Source organism: Camelus dromedarius, chromosome X, assembly GCF_036321535.1.
Source record: "Camelus dromedarius isolate mCamDro1 chromosome X, mCamDro1.pat, whole genome shotgun sequence".
NCBI lineage: Eukaryota > Metazoa > Chordata > Mammalia > Artiodactyla > Camelidae > Camelus > Camelus dromedarius.
Genome location: NC_087472.1, coordinates 4,958,682 through 4,977,377, shown reverse-complemented (window position 1 = coordinate 4,977,377; position 18,696 = coordinate 4,958,682). Strand labels below are relative to the sequence as shown.

Sequence of the window (18,696 nt, the reverse complement as noted above, 5' to 3'; positions counted from 1 at the left end):
ACCTCTGCCCCAGGCTCTCAGGGAATTCAGACCTAGTTCTGAGGTTGGCAGAAGGAGCCACAACCGGTCAGCAGCAGAAGGACTCACAGGATGTGCCAGGACTCAGGAGAAGGACCCTTTGGGTGGATGCAGGGCGTGAGGAGACCCTCACCCCAAAAGAGATGGGAACTTACAGTGTCCGGCTTGAGCTGTTTCAGCCCTAGGAGTCCCCGGTCAGGTCTGGCCGGATGGGGCCTGCCATCACTTCCGTCACGTGGTTGGGGGTGGGGTATCTCAGGGTGTGAGGACCTTGGTCTGAGGGGAAACATCAGGCCAGCAGAGGGAGGAGTCCTAGGATATCCCACGTGTCAAGGCAAGGACTCTTCATGAGGACCAAATGTACCCCGCCATCTCAGGAGAGGAAGGACCCCACCGGCTCCAGCTGACCCCTGTTCCCAGCCCTGGAAGGAACAGTCAGTGGTGGCCCTAAGTGCCGTGCTCACTTCCATCCTGGGTGGGAAGGTGGGAGTCTTCAGGGAGTTGAGGTCTGGGTCTGAAGGGCAGATGTCAACTCATCATCCCAGGTGGGGGCAGGGGGGAAGAGCAGGCCCTGGCGGGAGTCAAGATGCATGGCCTCCAGGCACTGAGGGCACCTCCGCCCAGGGCAGAGGGGCCGATCCCCGCTGCCAGTGCTTCTGGGTTTTTCGGGGGGAGCTGGGGGTGGATGTTGTGTAAATGGATCCTGGGACCAATTTCCACGTAGGGGAGAGGTTCCCCAGACCAACGACAGTTCTCAGACAGCAGCAGAGTGTTCAGGAATTCAACTGCGTTCTGACACTGTCTAGCCAGAGATGGCATCCGACCCTCTGGTTCAGGCTCAGTCCTCCAAGACTGCCCTCCCCCCACCACTTCAGAAGCCCACCGCAAGGCAAGGTTCTTGCCTGTGCTGCTAAATGGCCAGCTGTAGGTTGGGGATTCCAACTCCCTCCTCCTTGGGTTTCCAACGCTGGTGACAAGTCGAGGCTGTTACGTGTCCTTCTGAAAGACCTGTCCTTCTGAAAGACCTTCAGAGGTTGCCACGCCCTCCTCCTCAGGTTTGGTTGATTTGCTAGAGTGGCTCACAGGTCTCTGACAAACATACCACTTCCTAGATCACCAGCTGAACATAAAGGGCATGAGTCACGAAGAGCCAGATGGAAGAGGTGCTAGGGCCAAGGTGTGCGGGAGCGGGGCCGACTTCCCCGCTCTCTCAGACAGCGCCACTTGCCCCAGCTCTCTACCTGCTCGCCAACCCAGAAGCTCTCCAAACCCATCCTTTTGGGGTTTGACGGAGGCTTCATTACATAAGCACGATTGGTTAAATCATTGGCCATTGGCAATTGAACTCAAATCTCCAGCCTTTCTCCCCTCCCTGGTGGTGCTGGGGAGGGGCCAAAAGATCCAAACTTTTAATCACATGATTGGCTCTTCTGGCAACCAGCCCCATTTTAGGTGCTTTGCAAACACATCTCATTCACATAAAAAACAAAAAAAGCACATTCATCACTCTCAACACTGAGGACATCCCAAGGGCTTTGGGAGCTGTGAACAAGGAACTGTGCCCAGAAACCAAAGTCAATGACCAGAGGTATCCTTGTCCTGAATCACAGCAGGAAAGGGGCCTCCTCTCCTTTCTCTCCCGCCTTTCAGGGAGGTGAGGACCTTGGTGTGAGAGGACGGGTCAGATCATCTGAAGGAACCACGCCTTGGCAACAGAGAGAAGAGTCCCGGGTCCTCCCAGGAGTCAAGGTGAGGGCCCGAGGGAAGGGTGAGGGGACCCGCACGCCCACAACAAAGATGGGACACCAAAGGAAACCTCGTTCAGCCCTAGAAACCCTGGGAAGGTCGATAAGCTTGTCCTCCCACAAGGCCACTGGGTCCCCACCTGTCACCCCGGCCCAGACTCCTGTCAGCTGCCAACACCTGTCATTATGTCCCTGGTTCAGATGAGTGAGCTCCGCCAGGCTGTGGAAGACCTTCAGGACCCAAGAGACGCCCAGGGCCTGGTGGATGTGCAGCAGCTGGAGGCTGAGCAGGAGGGGGCCGCATCCCCCCGGTCCTCCTCGTCCTCCTCCTCCTCCTCCTCCGTCTCCTCTTCCTACTCTGCCGGTGCCGAGTCCCTGCGCCAAGGGGCAGAGCTTTCAATGATGGCTGACCTGGTGAGCTTCCTGCTCCTCAAGTATCGCAGGAAGCAGCCGACCACCAGGGCAGAAATGCTGAGTATCCTCAGAGCATACCAGCACCACTTCCCTGTGGTCTTCAGCCAGGCCTCTGAGTGCATGCAGCTGGTCTTTGGGGTGGATGTGAAGGAGGTGGACCCCAAGGAGCACTTGTACATCCTGGTCCCCACCCTGGGCCTCACCTGTGATGGGATGCAGGGTGATGAGCGGAGCATGCCCAAGAACGGCCTCCTGGTGATACTTCTGGGTGTCATCGTCCTGGGGGGAGAGGGGGCGCCTGAGGAAGAGGTGTGGGGAGCACTCGGTGTCATGGGGGTGTATCCTGGGAGGGAGCACTTCATCTATGGGGAGCCCAGGGAGCTCATCACCAAAGCGTGGGTGCAGGAGGGGTACCTGGAGTACCGGCAGGTGGCCGACAGCGATCCCGCTCGCCACGAGTTCCTGTGGGGGCCCCGGGCCCACGCGGAGACCAGCAAGTTGCAAGTCCTGGAGCATTTGTTTAGACTCAACAGTAAGGGTCCCATTTCCTTCCCGTCCCTGTCTGAGGAGGCCGTGAGCAATGAGGAAGAGGGGGCCTGAGCCAGACTTGCAGCCGCGCTCCTTCCAGGCCCCTGTCCAGCAGCTTCTCCTGCCGGGCAGGAAGGGAGTCCATCCTTCACTCTGTGTTTGCAGAGCGAGCGGTCAGCCTTGGAAGGAGTGAGGGCCCGGGCCAGCTCGGGGGGCACGGCGTACAGCATCTCTGGGCTCCTCCCGTCCTTTATGGTGACGTGGAAATTGATCTTTGTTTCCTGTAGGTGTTTTTCAGTGCTGTTCCTATTAATAGAAGATTTAATAAGCTTCAGTATCTAACTTTGTGAATGACATTGATCACAACGTGTGTGTGCTTATCCAGTTCAAACACAACAGTTTTCCTCTTCTGTAAAGGAGACTGAAATCTCTATTTTTTTTTTCCCTGTCATCCTGGATGACATAATATGGAATTGCAATTAGAATTGTTCGGGAAATGTGAGAGTAATTAGCAATAATATAGATGAGGGAAGATTTAGAACAATAAAAGTAAAAATATTAACTCGCTTCTTATCCCTTCTTGTTTGTCATTTTATACGTGTAATATCCCTATGTTTAATTGGATTTCCACGGGTTATTTAAGAAAGTAGGAGAAAATCAGTCTGAATCAAATAGGATCCCCGCTCACCGTCTCACTTCATCCGCACACATTCACCGAGCCTCTGCTCTCCGGAGGGCTCTGTGTTAGTGGGGACACTAGGAAAAGCAAGACACACCCCACACCTAGAAGGACAGGCTAGGAGCCCAGTCACATCAGGAAGATGGTGACATGTCCCTGAAGTCCCACAGAACAAGGGAAAGAAGCGGCGAGGCGGAGGGGGTCCGGGAGAGAGCACCCAAGTGCAAGTGCGCAGAGCCAGGGCAGGTGGGGACTTTGGGAAGCTGGGCTTCCTTCTGTGGGAGGTGACGGTAATGAAGCTGGGTGGTGGCGGCGGCCAGACTTGAAGAAGGCGTGTTTTGGGTTTCAGAAGCCACAGTTCGGATGGAAGGGCGGCTGGGAGGGGGCAAAGGTTGTTCCTTGACTCCCTTCCTAGGAGCTCGGTGTTGAGTCCAGCTGGGAACGCTCCCCCACCCCTCAGTGTAACCTAGCCTCTAATCGGGAGAATTTACTTAGTTTCATTTACGAGGCATGCTTTTTGGCTGATTAGCTCTTCCACATCCTACTGAGCTGCGTGTTCTCTAACATGACCTGGATAACAAACCAACCAGCCAAGTCCCAGAGGAGGGAGTGGAAGGGTCTGGGGCCAAAGAAAATCAGAAGCAACTGCCAATCATCGCGGTTCCAACAGGCAGCGCGCCCCGCGCGAGGTGCTTGGCGCACATCGCACGCACCCCTGCAGTCCTGCGGGCCGGGCCTCCTCACACCCGCCCACTGCACAGATGAAGACCCTGGGGTCGTGGGGCTCGGGAACCTTCCCAGGATCACGTGCTAGTAAGTGACGGGCTGGGGCCGAGACCCCTGGTCTGAATTCATCTAGAGCCCACGCTGCGCCCACCCATCGCAGCCTGCGGCCCGCCTCCTGACCCAGAGTCCACTTGTCTCCTCAGTGTCCTCATGGAGTCTGTCGGGTGACAGAAAGTAGGATCCTGAGGCCCAGGTAGTAAAAGCTGGACCAAGAAAGGAAGGTGACTGTGACAATCAAAGCCAGGGTGAGGACTGTCTGCGGTTTCTTGAGAGCTGACCCTGCCAGGTGGTGGCACTGCTGTCCAGTCCCAGCCCTTATCCCACACGACAGCACCCTGCCCTGGTCTCCTCCTTCCTCGGGGCCCTCCTGGCCAACTCGAACCTGACCTGCTGACTTGGTCATCACGGGGTGTGGGGGTGTGGAGAGAGAGAGAGAGAGAGACAGAGAGAGAGAGAGAGAGAGAGACACAGAGAGACGGAGACAGACAGAGACAGAGACAGAGAGACAGTCACGGAGACAGACACAGGGACAGAGCGAGAGCCAGAGCGCGAGACTGGGCTTGAGACTGGGATTGGGATTGTGGTTGACTGCGTCTTGAAGGCCACATTTCTTATGGGATAACATCCCTAACGTAGACTTTTCAGAAGCTGGAGAAAAGGTAACACTAGGGAACATCCTGACACCGTCTCCCCGTCCCCAGTGGGGGAGGGGAGCGGCTGTAACAGAGCTTGCCTGGGGCTCCTTTGGAAAGTGCATTGCACCCGACGGCCCCTGTGCCATTTGAGCTTCTAAGGATGGCTTTCCCGGGTCTCCTTGGCCTTGGACAACTACGAAATGAGTCATCACTGGACAAGGAAGACTCCCCTTTGCTGCTGTCCCTGCGGGGTGCAGGTGGCTTCCGGGCAGACACAAGGCCCCCAGTCTGGGCTGAGGCCGTGGGCTCGGGCGTCCGCAGTGGACCACAGGCCGGCTCTACTTCTCCGTCGGGCGGATCCTAGGCCCACGACTCCACCTTCCCCGGCCCGGGCCGGGCCTTCCCTGCCACCTGCCCCGGGTCAGACGGGAAGAGTCCACGGCGCTGCACCGCAGAGCGCTCAGCACCGCCAAGGGAATGCAGGCGCCCTCCCACCTGCTCGAGCTGTCGCAGTGACCGTGCACAGCTGCTTTCAAGGACACTAAAGCCAGCTCCTGGGGGACATACAAATTTGTTCGTTCCAAGATAGGCTGGGGACCCCATTCACATCCTAGTCTGCTGTCCTCAGGGACCTCTTTCCTGGTCTGGAGGGGGAGGCAGATACACCCAAGGTCTCAGGGAGACAGGAGCACCCCATCTTGGGACTGGACATGCAAGGCGGGCTGTGGGAGCCTTGGGAGGGAGCCTGGGACCGGAGGAAGCCCTGACTGCCGAGGTGGCCTGGAAGCCGGGCCGGCCTTGAAGCCGGGCCCCAGCATGCAGAGCGGCCTCTGGATAGAGACGGGCATCGCCACCCGACGAGGCAGCTTGAGGACACGCCCAGACAGGGGAGTTCTTGGCGGGTCCCAGAGCAGCTGGGGACTGGGTGCGGGTCTGGCCCAGGGCCCATGGATGGTGACGGAGAGCGCTTGGGTGGTCCTCTGGGCTGGCGGACACCAGGGGCTAAGGCAGGTGCAGCGGCCGGCGGGCCAGGCTGGGAAAGGCAGGCCTTGGACGTCGTGAGGGCTGGTATCGAGTAACAAGTGTCCTGAGCCATGGCTGAGAGCGACCCCTGGGGCGCTACACGTAGCCACGGCCCAGCCGGCCCCCCCCGGGGGGGGGCAGGGGTGCGTGGGAGGGAGGGAGGCAGACCTGTGAGGGGGCAGGCCCACCAGACCCAGGGTGTGAGGGAGGGCTGGAAGGAGCGGGCGGCAGGCGAGGCCACAGGGCTGGGATCGGCCCACCGATGTCCCAGCCTTTGGGCCCCCTTCTGAGACGCCCCCATGGCCTCCACTGAAGTTCGAACTCTAAGGACACGTCCCTGCAGGAGGGAGTGACCCGAACAAGTGCTCTGTAAACCTGTTTAGAGGCACAAAGACCTGAGCCCAAGCTCTAGTCTCGGCCTAGGAGCTCCACGAAGGCTGACAGTCCTCAGACTCGAGGGCCCCTTGGGAGAATCTCTTTCGAACCCCTTGCCCTCCCCTTCTGGAACAGGGAGTGGCCCTCAGAGAGGACAGACGCCTCTCCTTAGCGGCAGAGCTGGGATGAGGACCTAGGAGCCTGGCAGACGGGCCTTTCCAGGTCCCATTGTCTCTCCCTGTGCAGTGACTAGGAAGAACAGCCACCACAGCGGCTACAGAACACGTGTCCCCCCAGACCACTGTCCTGTCTGTCCTGCCATCCGTGGTGAAGACGGCTCTCGGGCGGGATTTGTCCCATCCCACACCCAGAGCCTCATCTATTTTCAGTCACACGTGGACGGGCTTTCCGTTGGTCACGTCTAGCTCAACAAGTAGGAATTGTCCTTGGGAGTGAGTCTGTAGAGTAGGCCCCTTGAAAAGTACCGCACCCAGAGCAGGCAAAATTATTCAGTGTACCTGCCACCGAGGTGACGGCGGGACGGGGACCCAGGGCTGGGGGTGGGGCTGGCTCGGGGAAGGCCAGCAGGGCAGGCCTGGGAGCAGACCAGGGAAATGCTTGCTCTCAACAGATCAGAATACATGCTGAACCCCCAGATCAAGGACTGCAAAGGGGAAGAAGCAGGGCAGAGCCGAGTTGGAAGCGGAAGGCCAGCAATCTGGCAGGGCAGGAGCCTAACCCCCCCCCCAGTGACAGAGGGAAGAGGGCCTTAGAGCAGCCTCAGGGGAGGCTGAATCCGAGGTCTGAGGGAGGTGCTCTGACGCGGACTAAGGCCGGTGTTCTGAAAGTGAGTGCTCTCGGGCCACGAGGAGTTTCTATGGCAAGAAATGGACACTAAAGAGGATCCCATGTGCTCTGGAGAGGGGTGGGGCTGTGGACAGCGGAGCTCAAAAGGAGGCTCCAAAGCACAGGGGAGGATGCGGCCATCCACTCACGCGGCACGGGGGGAACCCTATGTGCCAGGTGCTTTGGTGACACTGAAGTGGGACGTGGGGAGTGCCCCCACACGCTCCCACACACAGCCCCACTCTGGGGACAGCTCGACCCAGGGGCAGGAGAACGGAACACTTCCTTACGGCCCATCAGAGCTGGACCGACCAGCCAGCAGGAACAGCTGGAAGAGACCAAGGCAGGAGCTGGTGGCGGGGGGGGGGGGGGAGGGGGCGCTGCCAGCCAGCCCGGGCTAACCAGCCCACTCGGACCACCACTTCCGGGAGGTGCAGTCGCCCGGGGCCCATCTCACCCCTGCCGCCTTGGTGGTAGCCAAGCCAGGGCCAGCCAGGGCCTGGCCCTTGAACAAATCGGAGGCTGGCAACAGGCGTCCCCAACCTTTGGGGATGGAAACAGGATCATGTCTGTCCGCCCACTCAGGGCCTGGCCCCTGGGAAAAAGGTGCCTGGCAGCAGATGGGAGCCTTCTCCCGGGAACTTGAACATACCTTCCTACACTTTTAGAAAACAGAGAAGCTGGGGCTCTGTACCCCTCGCCTCCCCTCCCCTCCCCTCCCCTCCCCTCGGCCAGGGCTCCCTGTCCAGACCAACTCTGTGACCTCACGTGACACATAAAGAGGACGATGACCAAAGTCGCTGGTTGCCCTGCTACCGAGATTCTAGAATTCTGCGGACACTATTTACTGGGCGTCCCTGCTCAGATTGAAGGCACTTCTGCCCTGAGAGCTCAGTGATCTGGTCTCAGGGAGAGCGTGTGCCTGGTCTAGACTAGCTGCATGGCGAGTCAGAGCCCCGACGAGGAATATACGGCCACGGCGGCCCCCGCAGCTGATGGAGAGCCCCCAGCGGGGGCCCCATCGGGTTCATCCCCGGATCCAAAGGTGGATTCGAGGGAGATTTTGGAGAAGCCCGGCGACCAGGCCGAGAGCCAAGATCCAGGCTCCCAAGACAACCAGCCACCACAGGACCCAAACCCGGGTCCCGCCAACGTGGACGGAACCCATGGTGTTCTTGGGCTCTCCTTCCCGAGAAAGCTCTGGATGATAGTGGAGGACGAGGCCTTCACGTCCGTGCGCTGGAACGACAAGGGAGACATGCTGATCATCGAGGAAGACCTTTTCCAGCGGGAGGTTCTTCGCCGGCGCGGCGCAGACAGGATCTTTGAAACAGACAGCTTGAAGAGCTTCATCCGCCAACTGAACCTCTATGGGTTCAGGAAAATACACCTGCCCGGCACTCTGGGTCGCTCTCCGGGGAAGAAAAGGCTGATGGTAACGTAGACAGCCCTTCCGTCTCCCGAGTTCTCTGTTCCTGGAACGGCTTCCTAGTCCTGAGCGGATGAGTGATGTGCTGGGCGGGGTTCATTCCCGAGGGGGACTTTTTTCCTGTGAGCCAGTACTGAATGAAGGCTGAGGCAGTCCGGCGTGTCATGGAAGGCTCGCCCCTTAGAGATGCCCTGCGGGTGTGACCGAAGACCCAGGGGCCACTTCACGTCAGGGAGCTAGAGTGACACCTCAGCCCAGGCACCACGTAGCTTTAGTGAGCGCACACTCCAGGGCGAAACAAAACTTGCCAGGAATTTAAAAAGACCTTTTCTCCACAGTCAAACAAGACCTTTATGATGGAGGTGGGCGGGGAGGAGTGAATATTTCCCCCGAAATGACGAGAATGATTCTTGTCCTTTCAGATCTACCACAACTGCAACTTTCAGAGAGAGAAGCCCCTGCTGATCGAGAACATGCGGAGAAAAGGTGACCCGAGAGCAACTGCTCGGCCCGCTTCCAGCACAACCACCCCAAAGAGAAAGAAGCAAGCCGTCCCACCTATGAGATGCACCCAATTTTTCCATCAGAATGACTCCACCAATGATGCCGACAGGAAGACCCAGAGGGAAGCCCCCCGTGCTCAGGTGCCCAGCGGCATCCGGGCCTTCGTGCTCCCTGGCGTCTTGTCTGCCGGCCGGGTGGCCAGGTTGGTGGTAGTGCAGCGTCCCTCCAGCGAGCAGGGCGGCCCGAGTGGGGAGGGCACCTCCAGGAATGTCACGCTAGTGCCCCCGGCTACTGCCGGAAGGGACGGTGCAGGGGAGCTGCCCAGAAGCCCCCCCGTTTGCCCCGATCCCAGCTCGGTGGTGTCCACGTGCAACACGGGTTACTGCATGCTGCTCGCGGCCCTTCTGCTCATGGCCCCCAACCAGGAGGCCCGAGGCCGATGAAGAGCCCGAGGGCTCTTCAGATTACAAGTGTGCTCTCTGCCAACAGTTCCAGAACAACCCAAAGCGCTGAGCTCACAGACCACTAGAGACACACGAAGAGCACCGTCCTGTAACCATGAACATTTTGGGCTTTAATAAAGAAAAGCAAAACTCCCCGGGACTAAATAAACAATCTGCGAGACCCGCGGGTCCGTGTTCTTTCTCGCGTTCGATTCCGCACACCTCTCACCAGATAAGCCCGCGGAGGCTGGAGACCCCGGCCGGGGGCAGGCTTTGGTCCCCATCGGCCTCTTGCATCTGAAGCTGTGGCATCTCGGACACCCGCCCAAGGAGGTGGGGAGCGAGCACTGAGGCGAGCCCAGGAAGGTCTGGTCCGCTGGGCCGGGCCTGCCCGTCAGAGGACAGACAGCCTGGCTTCTGACCTCGGGGGTGTCTCCCCCCCATTACTCATGCATCGCGGAGCAGGAGGGTCTTCCTCCTGGGTCCCGCAAGGATGCCAGAAGTTTCTGATCAGCAGCTCAGCGTCTCCAGCTCACGATCCAGGGGCCCCCCACGGAGGCCCGCCGAAAAGTAGGGCCACCCCCTCCACCAAGGGCTGAGAGCACTGCAGCCTGGCTCCGAAGAGACGGGGGGTTGCAGTCAAACGCCTGGGGGGAGGCCCGTCACCCTCGAAGGTAGCAACCACTGGAAACCCTACTCTCAAGTGACCAACCCCACCCCCCCCACAAATGTATAAAAGATCTCCCACCCAGCGAACACCAGCACTGCTCACTTCCATCAGGGCTGTAGTTAGGACCCTTTCTTGGGACGTGAAGCGGCCGTGCGGCACGTCTAACACACCGGCTCCGTGAGCCAAGGGACACTTTACAACAGGGCGAGAGTCATCTGCGAGGCAGACGGTGCTCTTTCTGAGTCCGACGTCCTCTTGCCCGGGAGTCAGGCCGTCGCTGGCTGGTGACTCCCTGGCAAGCACTCAGCGCCCGCTCCAGCCGTCCCACATCGTCTCCTGGATGCTCTTCAGACCCTCTAGGGGTTTTGACCAGAACAAAGGCGGGGAGAACACTCACCAGCTCTCTCAAAACACATTTCTCTACACAATCCAGAATCAGCAGGGCCAGAATGAGCAGCGGCCTGCAAGGCCGCTTCCCCTTGTCCTAGAGGTCCAAAGTCCTTGAGACTCTGTCACCGAGCCCAGGGAGGCATCTCCCTGCAGGGGTCCCGCTCCCCCGTCCCCGCGTCCCGGTGGACACATCTGTTTCCGGGAACAGCACAGAGTGGGGAGCGCCCTCCAGGGCGGCGCCGATTCAGAGCGAACCAGGGGAGCACGTCCAGGGCGTGACGGCGAGCTGACCGTGCCACGGTTTAGCTTGGTCTCTCGGTCACCTCCTCTCAAGAGCCCACGCTGCTCAGGCCTCTTGCCCAAAGGGGATCAGGTGCTTGGGGACGTCTACCTGGAAGATGCCCTTCCCGCCTCTCCTGGGCACGGGCTCCAGTAACCACCGGGGGTTGGAGAGCGTGGTCAGGTACTTCTGCTGCAGGTTGGTCAGGACGGCTCGATTCTCCAGTTCCACAGCCTCCTCGGGACCTAAGTTTTCTGGGCACAGCAAAGTGTCCCCAACGTCAACGAGCCCTGTGCACAAAGAGAGAAGCACACAGATGTCTTCCCTTCCATAAACCAGGCCTGCCCCTAAGAGAACATGGTTATTCAAGGTCACAACCACTAGAGACGGAGGCGATATCAGCACGTGGACCCAGAGTCAACTGGGTCGCGCTGGCTGAGCATTTCCGAGGAACCGACGTCCCTCTTCAGGGCACTTGGGGCGAGGCTCAGGGAGGGAGACATTTTCTTCTCATTGCTCCCCCAAATTCTAATTCCATGTTATCTTGTTCAGGATGACACAATAAGATGGGAGATTTATAACTTGTTTTACAAAAGAGCAAATCTCTTGTGTTTGAACTCGATAAGGATACAGACATTGTGATTAATGTCATTGACAAAGTTAGATAGTGAAGCTTATTAAATCTTCTGATACAAGGAACACCACTGAAAAATTCCTACAGGAAACAAAGATCAATTTCCATGTCATCATAAGGGATGGGAGGAGCCCAGAGATGCTGTACACCGTGTACCCCCAACTGGCCCGGGCTGTCACCCCTTAGGAGGCTGCCTGCTCGCTCTCCAAACACACAGTGAAGGATGGACTCACTTCCGGCCCGACAGGAGAAGCTGCCGGACAAGGGGCCTGGAAGGAGCCCGGCTGCAAGTCTGGCTCAGGCCCCCTCTTCCTCATCACTCAACACCTCTTCAGACAGGGACAGGAAGGAACTGAGATTCCTTGTATTGACCCTGAGCAAATGCTCCAGGACTTGCCGCTTGCTGGTCTCCGCGTGGTCCCGGGGCCCCCACAGGAGCTCGTAGCGAGGGGGATCGCTGTTGGGCACCTGCAGGTACTCCACGTACCCCTCCCGCACCCACACGTTGGTGACGAGCTCCCTGGGCTCCCCGTAGATGCAGTGCTCCCTCCCGGGATACACCCCCATGACACTCAGTGCTTCCCACATCTTCTCCTCAGTGGCGCACTCTCCCTCCAGGAGGATCACACCCAGGAGCATCACCAGGAGGCCATTCTTGGGCATGCTCTGCCCATCGCCCAGCATCCCGTCACAGGTGAGGCCCAGGGTGGGGACCAGGACATACGAGTGCTCCCTGGGGTCCACTTCCTTCACATCCACCCCAAAGACCAGCTGCACACACTCAGAGGCTTGGTTCAAGACCACAGGGAAGTGGTCCTGGTCATCTCTGAGGACCGCATTCAGCATGTCTTCCTTTGTGGTCGGCTCCTTTGAGTTGTACTTCAGGAGCAGGAAGCTCACCAGTTCAGCCACCTTCAAATGGAGTGGGTCTGGGTGTGAGGACTCGGCATCTGCGGGGTCCTGGCCGGTCCTGGGCCTCTCCTCATCTTGGCTGCTGGAGGTGCTGTCTTCCGACTGGCTCCATGGAGGGGCAGCATCGTCAGCAGTGGGGAAGGAGCAGACACCCCGTGGGCTCTGCGGGGCACTGGGTGTCCCAGAATCATCCACCTCCTCCAGGGTGTCCAGGAACAGGACGGAGGAGGAGGAGGAGGGAGACATGGGGGATGCATCCGCCACCTCCTCAGCCCCAATCTGCTGCGCAACCACCACATCCTCAGCCTCTCTTGGGTCCTGAAAGTCGGCTTCAGTCTGGTGGAGGTCATTCATCTGAACCCCAGGCATGACGACTGGTGTCCGCGCCGACAGGAGTGAAGGCAGGGATGACAGATGGGGACCCACAGGCCTGGGGAAGAAAGGGAATGTCAGTGGCTCGGGCTGACAAACCCACCCTGAGGGGCTCTGACAAAGGCGACTTACAGGTCTCCTCTTCAGGGGTGCCCTCGGCCTCACAGGGGCTCTCCTCCTGGTGGACGGTCGTCTGTGAACCTGACGGGGGAAGTGAGGCAACTCCTCAGGGTGCAGCCGGCACAGCCTGAGGTTCTGGGGGCGACAGGGGGTGTGTGGAGTGGATGTTGGCCTTGTAGGGTCCCCTCTGTTCCGGGAGCCCCCGGGTACACACTCAGGGCCCACACCTCACCCGGCACTGCCGGCCTCCTGTGCTCTGAGACCCGAGGACACGTGTCTCAGACCTAGGCCTTCACCTCCCGGTGTCTGGAGCCACTGGGAGAGAAAGGAGGGGAGACCTCGGGTCTACACGGTGGCACAGCCCTGGACCCGCGTGGTGGCAGGAGGCCTGGGCTCTGGCAGGTTCCCACTCTTCTAGCACGGGAGGTCCTCTCCGCGCTAGCTCAGGGTCCTCACCGGGACTCCAAGCGGGACCTGGGATTCTGCTCTCCAAGGACCTGAGGGCCCCTCCTTATAGCAAGTCCCCGGCCTCTCTCAGCCCTGGATGCGTAAGTCAGGACACACCATGTGTGCTCATCCTACCTGGGGGCCTCCCAGGGCTGACAGCAGCGGCAGGATCAGTTGCATCCCCTCTCTTCTGGGGTCTCGGGTCCCCTTACTCCTCCCTCGGGTCCTCACCTTGACTCCTGGCAGGACCTGGGATTCCCCTCTCAGCCCACCTGAGGCCCCGCCCGTCATACCAGGACGCCAGTCCCTCTGTGCCCCGCATTTCAGGAACTGCTGCCTGAGGTCATCCCGCCCTATGGCCTCCCAGGACTGACTCTGTTCTGGGGTCCAGGGTCCCTCAGTGCTCCCTCGCGGTCGTCTCCTTCACTCCCACTGGCACCTCAGATTCTCTTTTCCACAGACCTAGGACCTCCCCCACCCCCCCTTACACTATGTCCCGAGTCTCTCTGACCGAGTTGCGGAAGTCAGGACACTCCGATTGGGCTCATCCCGCCCTGGGCCCTCAAGACGGCTGACAGCAGGGGCACATTTATGTGGAATGGCCTCTTTTCTGGGGTCTTGGGTCCCCTCCCTCTTCCCTCAGGGACCTCAATTTGAGTCAGGCGGCATGTAGTCTCCCCTCTGCCCACTGCAGGCCCCGCCCCTCATACCAGGACCCTACTCTCTAAGAGACTGGGATGTCAGGAAATGTCACCTGTGGTCATCCTGCCCTATGACCTCCCAGGACTGACTCTTTTCTGGGATCCAGGGTCCCCTGAGTCCTCCCTCCGCGTCCTCACCTTGACTCTCGGCAGGAACTGGGATTCCCCCCTCAGCTCACCTGAGGCCCCGCCCCTGAAATCTGGTCCAGTTTCTCTGAAGCCTGGATGTCAAGAAATGCTGCCAAAGGTGATCCCGACCTATGACGTCCCAGGACCGACTCTGTTCTAGGGTCCAAGGTTACCGCAGTCCTCCCTCACAGTCCTCGCGTTCTGTCCTGACAGGTCCTCAGCTTCGCATTTCCGACCTGAGGCTTCGCTCCTCGTACCAGCGCCCCAGTCCCCAGTCCCCAGTCCCTCTGAGGCCCAGTTGTGGAAGTCAGGGCACGCTGCCATGTGCTCGTCCGCCCGGGGCCTCCAAGGGCTGACTGATGGGGTAGATATCTTGGGGTCCCCTCTCTTCTGGAGTCCTGGGCCTCAGTCCTCCCTCAGGGTCCTCACTGTGACTCCCGCCAGGAACCGGGATTCCCCGCTCAGCCCACTTGAGGCCCCGCCCCTCATACAGGTCCCCAGTCTCAGAGAGTACGGGATGTTCAGGGAAATGCGACTGTGGTCATTCCACCCTACTGCCTCCCAGGACAGACTCCGTTGTGGGGTCCAGGGTCCCCTCAGTCCTCCCTCCGGGTCCCCACTTTGATGCCCGGCAGGAACTGGGATTCTCACCTCGGCCCACCTGAGGCCCCGCCCCTCAAACCAGGACCCCAGTCTCTCCGAGAGAGACCCTGATGTCAGGAAATGCGGCCTGGGGTGATCCCGCCCTATGACCTTCCAGGACCGATTCTCTTCTGGGGTCCAGGGTCCCCTCAGTCCTCCCTCCGGGTCCCCTCTTTGATGGCCGGCAGGAACTGGGATTCTCACCTCGGCCCACCTGAGGCCCCGCGCCTCATCCCAGGACCCCCGTCTCTCCGAGACGAGACCGTGATGTCAGGAAATGCGGCCTGGGGTGATCCCGCCCTATGACCTTCCAGGACCGACTCTGTTCTGGGGTCCAGGGTCCCGCAGTCCTCCCTCACAGTCCTTGCTTACTGTCCTGACAGGCCCTCAGCTCCGCATTCCCGACCTGAGGCTTCGCCCCCCATACCAGCGCCCCAGTCCCTCCGAGGCCCGGATGCGGAAGTCCCGGCACGCTGCCATGGGCTCGTCCACCCGGGGCCTGCCGAGGTAGAAATCGTGGGGTCCCCTCTCTTCCGGTGTCCAGGGTCTCGGCAGTCCTCCCTGAGGTTCCTCATTGTGACTCCCGCCAGGAACTGGGTTTCTGCCCTCAGCGCACCCGAGGCCCCGCCCCTCATACCAGGTCCCCGCTCGCTCTGAGACGCGGACCCGGATGTGAGGAAACGCTGCCCGAGGTGATCCCGCTCTACGACCTCCCGGGACCGACTCTGTTCTGGGGTCCAGGGTCACCGCAGTCCTCCCTCTGGGTCCTCACCTTGACGCCAGGCGGAAACTGGGATTCTCCCTCTCTGAGCCCCCCCCTCCCCGAACTTACACTAAGTCCCCGGTCTCTCTGAGACCAGGGTGCCGCAGTCAGGACACACCACGTGGGCCTGTCCTGCCCTCGGGACTCTGGATGGCTGAGAGCAGGGGCTCCTTTCTGTGGGATGGCCTCTTTTCGGGGGTTCTGGGTCCTCTCCGTCCTCCCTCGGGGTCCTCACTTTGACTCCGGTGGCTTGTAGTCTCTCCTCTGCCCACCTGAGGCCCCGCCCCTCATACCAGGTCCCCAGTGCCTCTGAGAGCCCGGACGTCAGGAAATGTGCCTGTGGTCATTCCACCCAATGGCCTCCCAGGACAGACTCTGTTCTGGGGTCCAGGGTCACCGCAGTCCTCCCTCAGAGTGCTCACCTTGACTCCTGGCAGGACTTGCGAGTCTCCGCTCTGCCCCCTTGAGGTCCCCCTCTCTAAATTAAGTCCCCCCTCCCTCTGAGACCCGGATGCGGAAGTCAGGGCTCGCTGCCATGTGCCTCCTAGGGCTTTCAGCAGGGCAGGTTTCTCTGGGTCACCCCACCCCACGCCCTCATTTCTCCATCTGCATGCTCACCTTGGGTCCTATCAGGCCCTGGGCCCTCCCTCTGCCCACTTGAATTGCCTTCCCTGAGAACCAGGCCCTCCTCCTCCTAGTCCCCCGAGAAGCCTGGCCAGGATCCCCTAGGGCGGAGACGGATCCTGTGGGGCCTTCGTCCTCCCTCAGGCCCCTACCTTGACTCCCTGTAGGGCTGGGCTTCCTCTGTGCCAGTCTGGAGCCTCCTCCCAGACCCAGGCCCGTACCTTTCTCAGACCTCCCAGGCAGAAGTCAGGGCACATCACATCCAGACGCCATGCCTCGGGGTCTCCCAGGGCTGAAATCAGGTCCAGGCTGGATTCCTCGGACCCCCTGGGGAAGATGCCCCTCCCCATTACTCGCTCCTGAAGTTCCTAACTTGGCTCCTGGGTCCTTGATGAAATGCTGGTTGGGCCGGCTCCCTCCCTGTCAGCTCTGAGCTTGTGTCTCAGATGCACCCCTTGCAGAAAATGACTCTGAGTCCTAGACTCCATGCTGGGTGGGGAGCTGCAGCGCCCCTGACCGCCGCGGAGGGTCAGAGAAGAAGCACCAGCCAGCCAGACTGCGGAAACGTTTCCCTCTAAAAGGCAGCGGCTGAGCAGCCGGACTTGGGGACGTCCTGCTCTTTCGAGGTTATCTAACATTTCATAGTTCAGAGCACTGATTTTCATTCTCTGAAGCCTCATTCAGAGTCAGAAATACATTTTACATCTCACCAAGTTTCCGGAAAGCATAGCCACTCTTAGGCTGCCTGATTCACTCCGATGCTCCATACTCTTGTTTCTTGTCCAGACTTCCTCTGCTATTTAAATGGTCAATTTTGAAAAGGACAGGCCTCATCCACTAAGGTGATTTCAGGTGGTTATTAGCACAAATTCCGCTGCCCTTAATCATCCCATCCTTCACACTGCCCTGATATTTCCCCATGGCTTCTGGCCTCTGTGGCCAGAGATGCTGAGCTCTCTCCCAATTTTCACAGTGAAACAAGGGTAGAAGTTTAAACTTTTCCTCTTACCCATCCTGCCATCTGCTTTTATCCAACACATACAGACACACACACACACACACACACACACACAGACACACACAGACACACACACACACACACACACACTTAATTTCATTCTCCCGTGTAATTTTTTCCGGGGTTGATTTTGGAAACGGAAGACAAAATCTCAAGATTGACTGTCATCTTGGCAGATAAACTTATAGCACTAAATCTGTGGGGGGAAAAAGACAGAAAAAAGAAAAGAAAGAGAGAAAGAGAAAGAAAAGAAAAAGGGGAATTGATACGGTCACAATAGTTTATTCCCCATCAGTGGATATGGCATACTGCTCTTTTGGGGAGCTCTTCAGCCTGAATCTACCAGGAAACTTGTATAACGCCTCCGTCAAGACCTTGTATACATATTTGTTAGGCTTCTTTTTAGGTAACATTTAACTTTTATTGCAGTTATAAATTGAGGTATTTTTCTGTTACATGTTCTAAATAGTCATTGCTTTTGTATGGCAAGGCTCTTGGTTTTGCTGTGGTGATCTTCCATCCACTATTCCTCTGAAACCTCATATTCATTTGACTCTTCCATGGGCCCATTCCTTTGAATCTGCTTAGATACGTCATCATGTTGTGACGAGGAACATTCATTCTTTCTTTTCAATATATGTATTTCTTATTTATTTTGATATCCATAGCTCTGGCTTTCCGTTTCAGGGCAGCTTCAGAAATCGGAGGTGATCACATCTTTTTAGGACCTGTTCATGACAAGAATGCTTCTAACATTTCACATTTCTGTATGCTTGCTGCCAACTGTAGGAAAGGAAATTTACCTTCCAATCTTACCTTGCTAAAGTTCCTACCATGAACTTGTGCTGAATATCTTTCAAAGGCTTTTCTGTCTCCGTTGACCTGATCAAAACTTTTTTTCTCTGCGGATTTGTTAACACAGGGATTTACACATGGAAGTATTTTTATAATGTTCAATGTTTACGTCTTGAACACAGCCTGTGCTCTGGTCTGTCTTATGTCCCTCTGAATTCATATGCTAAAATTCTAACGCCTGATGTGATCGTACTAGGATGTGTGACCTTTGAGCTTTGAGAAGTATTAATTTCACAAAGGAAGAACCCTCCTGAAAGGGATTAGTGCCTTATCAAAGGGACTCAGAGAGGTCCCTCACCCTTTCTGTCACGGGAGATACCAGGAAAAGTGTATTACCCTGAAGAGGGACCTCACCCAACCATGCTGGCACCCTGAACTTGGACTTCCAGCCCGAGGACGGTGAGAAAGAAATTCCTATCTTTTATAAGGTCTGCAGTCTATGATAATTTGTCACAGCAGCCCAAACAGACTAAGACAGACTGTCTGTTTATTTCACTGCTATGTTGACTATGTTTTTCATTTGATTTGGGTCTTTTTCTGTGTGAGTGACTTTGGCCTGGATGTTTATACAGCTTTCACGCCTTGATTCAAATACCAAAACAAACACACAAACAACGAATCCTACAGCTAACCTCATACTTAATAGTAAAAGCCTGAATGACTTCCTTCTAAGACTTACAAAAGCCCAGGGTGTACATTCTTAAGCAAATTCTT

General features: G+C 58.0%; 2 protein-coding genes, 1 long non-coding RNA gene and 1 pseudogene across 4 annotated transcripts; 2 read left to right on the top strand and 2 right to left on the bottom strand.

Annotated features, from left to right (window-relative positions):
* Positions 1-1,371: 1,371 nt before the first annotated feature.
* Positions 1,372-11,200, bottom strand: LOC135318482 (uncharacterized). 2 transcript variants are annotated; one of them, XR_010379345.1, is made up of 3 exons: positions 10,877-11,200; positions 2,592-3,011; positions 1,372-2,456 (listed from the first exon to the last, which is right to left on the bottom strand). It is a non-coding gene; the product is annotated as an uncharacterized LOC135318482 (long non-coding RNA). The 2 variants fall into 2 exon arrangements; XR_010379344.1 differs by having other exon boundaries at positions 1,372-3,011.
* Positions 1,713-2,777, top strand: LOC135320129 (melanoma-associated antigen 8-like). Its single transcript, XM_064482749.1, has 2 exons — positions 1,713-1,767; positions 1,965-2,777. Exon 2 carries the CDS (start codon positions 1,965-1,967, stop codon positions 2,775-2,777), a length of 813 nt encoding a protein of 270 aa, XP_064338819.1. The 5' UTR covers positions 1,713-1,767.
* LOC135320162 (heat shock transcription factor, X-linked member 3-like) lies at positions 7,990-9,495 on the top strand (annotated as a pseudogene).
* A 496-nt stretch (positions 11,201-11,696) lies between the features above and the next one.
* Positions 11,697-12,680, bottom strand: LOC135320196 (melanoma-associated antigen 8-like). Its single transcript, XM_064482901.1, has one exon. It carries the CDS (start codon positions 12,678-12,680, stop codon positions 11,697-11,699), a length of 984 nt encoding a protein of 327 aa, XP_064338971.1.
* Between the last annotated feature and the right edge of the window lie 6,016 nt (positions 12,681-18,696).

Bases quoted from the DNA above. Each gene is read 5' to 3' on its own strand.
- LOC135320129 (XM_064482749.1), top strand. From the start codon at position 1,965: ATGAGTGAGCTCCGCCAGGCTGTGGAAGACCTTCAGGACCCAAGAGAC.
- LOC135320196 (XM_064482901.1), bottom strand. From the start codon at position 12,680: ATGCCTGGGGTTCAGATGAATGACCTCCACCAGACTGAAGCCGACTTT.